At 47.0% G+C, this 4,433-nt stretch overlaps 1 protein-coding gene across 1 annotated transcript; it reads right to left on the bottom strand.

The window, feature by feature from the left end:
• Window positions 1–863: 863 nt before the first annotated feature.
• LOC147885133 (F-box protein AFR-like) lies at window positions 864–2,196 on the bottom strand. Its single transcript, XM_087397275.1, has one exon. The coding sequence runs from the start codon at window positions 2,058–2,060 to the stop codon at window positions 864–866; it is 1,197 nt and encodes a 398-aa protein (XP_087253401.1). The 5' UTR covers window positions 2,061–2,196.
• Window positions 2,197–4,433: the final 2,237 nt, after the last annotated feature.

Here is a 4,433-nt window from a genome sequence, read left to right as displayed (position 1 = left end):
AAAAAAAAACTAATAAACATGTTGAATTGCGTTAGGATAGAATGGGGCTCAAAGTGGCCTACATGAGACATCGAATTCCGATGTTTTGTGTCTATATGAAACATTGAATTCCATTGGGCTTGGATGTACCCGTTCATCTCACCAATAGGAGAAAGCAAGAATCAAGTTACAATTATTGGTTTTTGATCAGAAAAAGGACCATACGTGCATCCAGCTTCGAGTTTTCGGAGAAAGCTGGAAAGAAGTAGAGGTTGCTGCCCCACAGGACTGCTCTTATTTTGTCATCTGCAGGTTGAGTGCAGGAATGGAATGTGATCCGAAAGCTGAGGTCACTTTCTTTCATGCATCATTCGGAGGCTGATCAGGTTTCTTGTGTTCTTCGATTTGTCTGCTGCTGTCGATCTGGCGGTGGATCAGAATTCAGCTCAAGAGTTCTCGGGAAAATTTGCTGCTGCAAAGAAGATACCACATCGGCCAGACACATGATGCTGGTCTTATTTTATCATCTGCTGTGAATAGAATTGTGAAAGCACCTTGTGGCTGAATAATAAGAGGCAGGGATTCGAGAAGCTTCTCTGTTATTAGATTGAATGGATCGGAGACGACATGCAGCATTCAACAGCGAATCTGCTGGTGAGCTGCTCTTATTTGCTGCCTTCCCATCGGAAAGAATGTTGTGGATGACTGGAGGAGCGGTACAAGAATAGCCCATCTGACAAAGAACAGATTCAACGGAAATATGGCGTTTTCCCTAAAGCGAACTGTACAAGGATGATCGGCAGAACTGTGTCGATCAGAGGACAACATATAAAAGAAAAACGTTGATCAGAAGTCAGATTGTAGAAAAACAACCGGAATTCTGCTCATGCGGGGAGCGCACACATGCCTGAGCAAAGATAGATACTTCCCGGCAATTCAATCTTGGTCCAAGCAACTCGATTGCAGGCTTGATCGATGCAGCCTCTCCAGAGCGCGAGGAATCGGGGGTCCCCCTTGCAAATAGTAGCATACACAACATTGCGATCAGCTGCGAGCAGCAAGGTATGGGCACAGGTGGATATGGCAGTCATAAGCACAATGCCATCGTCCTCCATCACCTCCATCATTTTGCAGGTCTCGTAGATTCTCCTACCCTCCATCGCCTCCCACCTCCCCTTGCTCGCCTCGAACCTCATCAGCACTCCGTCCCATAAATCATACTCGCCTTCCCCCACCTCGCTGTTCAACCTCCATCGCCCTCCTAAAAGCCTCTTCCATACCCCTTCCTTCTCCTGATAGCGCCTCCAGAACCTCACCAGATTGCCCGCCTGTGTCTCCCACCAGCCGTGCACTATCACTGCTCCGTTCACCTCCGCCACACCCTCATACCTCAGCGACGACCACTCCCTCCAGAACATCACCCTCGGCAGTACCTCCCAAAGCCCCTTCTCTATATCGTAGACCTCCGGGCCTGGCTCGCCTTCATCATCCATGGCAGAAGTTAAGACAGTCGAAGTAGACCCGCCCACCACGTATATCTTTCCTCCTATCGCCCTGCAATGGAAGTCTGCCCTTGCCGAATTCATGGATTTGCATCTCAACCATCGCCAATCCCCCCCGCCCAAATCCAGCATGTAAACGTTCGCGCTTACCTCTTCTGTTGCAAGATTTCGACCGCCCATCACGAAAATCTTTCCGTCTACAGACACAATCCCGCAATTGTGCAGAATTGGCAATGGTTTCAGCCATGGAATAGGAGGAAGCAACCTCCACTGCTGCGTTTCCTCTTCGTATATTGATAAAGCGTGAGGCATGGGCATCCCTTCGGAGGCTTTTCTGTTCCCAATAGAGTCTTTTCCTGAATGCTGGTGAACCAGGACCAGCCCAGTTAATACCCGTGCATCACGAGTGAGAACGTCGTACTCCCCTGGATTCGCAAGAACTGCGCGCCAGGCCTTAGAAGCGGCCCTCAAGCGAGGCCTGGTGTGCCATGGAATTCTTGGTAGCAAGCAGCCCAGCACGACACTATTCGGAAGTCCCGGAACAAGCTCGTCGGTTATTGTTCGATCAGGTGCACACATCAGTTAATCTCCCTGTGATGGAATTCGCCAATTGTTTGAATCAGAACTGAACTTATATGCCGCACAGGAGAGGAGCGTCTTCGTCGAGGTTGAAGGATCAATGAATGAGAAGCGAGAGCCCTTTATTGAGCGGTTTTGCACGCTATTCCTTCTCAGATACACTTCTGGAATCGTCAGAAAGGCTTTCTCATAAGCGGGCGTGGCGCAGCAAATGCAGCAAACTTGGGCAATACGAAGACGCGAGCAGGACGAAAGCTTGTGGGTGCAATTAATTCAAGGAAGCGCGGCGATTACCGCTGTCAAAACAAAGAAATTGACAGCAGTTCTCGTGGCGACGAAGCTACAGTTGGACAGCTTGCTTGTGGGAAACTAATTCTAGCGGAGAAAGTTAGATTTGAACGTGCGTGTGTGGAACCCGTAGCCAGGAACCTAGCGATGGAGAAACTTCGACAGGGTTGAGGAGGAAGCGGGAAGGTCGCTCGGGAAGCAAAGCAAAATGCAAGGAGCGAGCGTGCCGGTTGCAGTAACAAAATTTTGCACGAAACTTGCGGTGGTTGAAGTAGTGCCGATGGCAGAAAGTCGTGTATCCAACGCGGAATAAACGTGCGCGAAGATGGAGCCGCACAGCAAACGGAAATTTTGATTGGACTGAATCTGCAAAGATGTATAAAAAGATGCATATTTTGAGCATGGAACTGCAAGTTCTTACAAAAACAAAGAGCATGGAACCACAGCAAACTGAAAATTTTCTACCGCTGGCTGTAAGTTGACGAATGGAACTTTCAACTCGTCGTGTAGATGGTTGCAATCAGGAGCATGAGCGATGATGCAAGCGCGTTTAGTCGATCGAAGCTTTGGACTCCAGATCAGTCCCTACGTAGGAGTGACTGATAGAAATCACATCTTGTGGATGCCACAATTTCCAAGCGTTTAGCCTGCAAACCTAGGTTCCAAAAAACCTCAAGTTTTGCCGTTGAGTCTGGCCAAGTCACGTATCCTGTCCTGTCCTTAAAAACCTTGAAATTTTCCTTACACTATGTAAAACACATGAACATGACCTATAGACATATTTGGTTTGAGTTTCTTCTAAAATTTGTGGGTTTCACACACACTTCTCTTTTATCTCTTCGGAGGATGATTGGAGGAACATGGCCCATTGGATTCAATTTAATCAATCCGAGCCACTAGTGTGAAACCCGTGGCAAGCCACGATGAAAAATAGAGACATTCTGAGTCTTTGTGCATAACCTTTGAGTCCGCAATAATGAGCGTTGGGGCATAGTCTTGCAAGGAATCGTCTCCGAAAGGGTAATCAAACAGGCGAGAGAGAGAGAGTCGCTTTTGAATTTCAATGCTTTTTTTTGTCACCAGTTCAGAGCCTCTGATACCTTTGTCTACATACTGAAGGAAATACTCACGATGGCCATTGTGGTTTCTTTCAGAAGGGGGGCACTTCTCTCTCCCATTGTCATTTAAATTGGTGTTGAGCTTGCAGTCGTATTCTTGGCACCTCAATGGTCTGCAACTAGCTCATCGTAAGTAATGGTTTGGATATTGAGGCTCTCGTGTTGCATGCCATCTGCCTTGTGAGGAGCCTAATCAAGGAACCATGTTCCATTGTTCAACTATAATTCACGCTCCAACAGCCATTCCCATCGTCAGAATCCAATCATGTTCCATCGTCACACATTGTACATGGATCCTAGCTTCAAAATTGAAACACAAATCATTCTCTTGCGCAATTTAGATGTCGAATGCATACAATAGTTGCTCATGGGGCTCTGATTTCCCCAAGTCATCTGCCAGCCAAGATTTGCACACATTTGGAATGCCTCCAATATTGAACAAGTTGCATACCCGATAGCACAATGCGTACCGTTCCAAATTTCCATTAAAGGGAGGTGAGCATCATACTTTTATCCATAGTTGTCTCCTGGGTCTAGCAGCTAGCGATGACTTACCTCATTCAGAGCAGTCGGCTGATTTTGCTTTGAGTCTGCAAAGTAGAGTCTACTCTACACCCATTTAGACATCCGTGTTCATTCAACCTCTTTTTTGCTTTCTGCAGGAAAGCTCACACAACCATGATGGTAACGCTGCTCAGCAGACTTAGAGTCTTGTTACCTTGTGTCAGCCTGTTAGGGCAAGTATCGCGTGTGTGTTAGTGATGGCCATATCCCATCACTATAGCCATGGAGGAAAGGAATTGAAAGGAGGAAAGAATGTGATGGAAGAAGATGTTGAGATATCGAGCTCCACTCGTGATATGCCAGGGTGACCGTTGTGCATTTATGTCACCGACTTGTTAGCTACAGATGCAGTTGGTACACTGCCCATGAACACCTATTTCATTAATTTTGGACTTTTTCTGTT

This window comes from Dipteris shenzhenensis, chromosome 26 (genome assembly GCF_047967505.1).
Source record: "Dipteris shenzhenensis isolate YYH24624 ecotype China chromosome 26, Dip_SZ_1.0, whole genome shotgun sequence".
Classification (NCBI taxonomy): Eukaryota; Viridiplantae; Streptophyta; class Polypodiopsida; order Gleicheniales; family Dipteridaceae; genus Dipteris; species Dipteris shenzhenensis.
Note: the sequence above shows the minus strand (reverse complement) of the source record. Positions and strands in the feature narration are given on the sequence as shown.

Excerpts from the sequence above, each read along its gene's own strand:
- LOC147885133 (XM_087397275.1), bottom strand. The coding sequence starts at position 2,060 with ATGTGTGCACCTGATCGAACAATAACCGACGAGCTTGTTCCGGGACTT.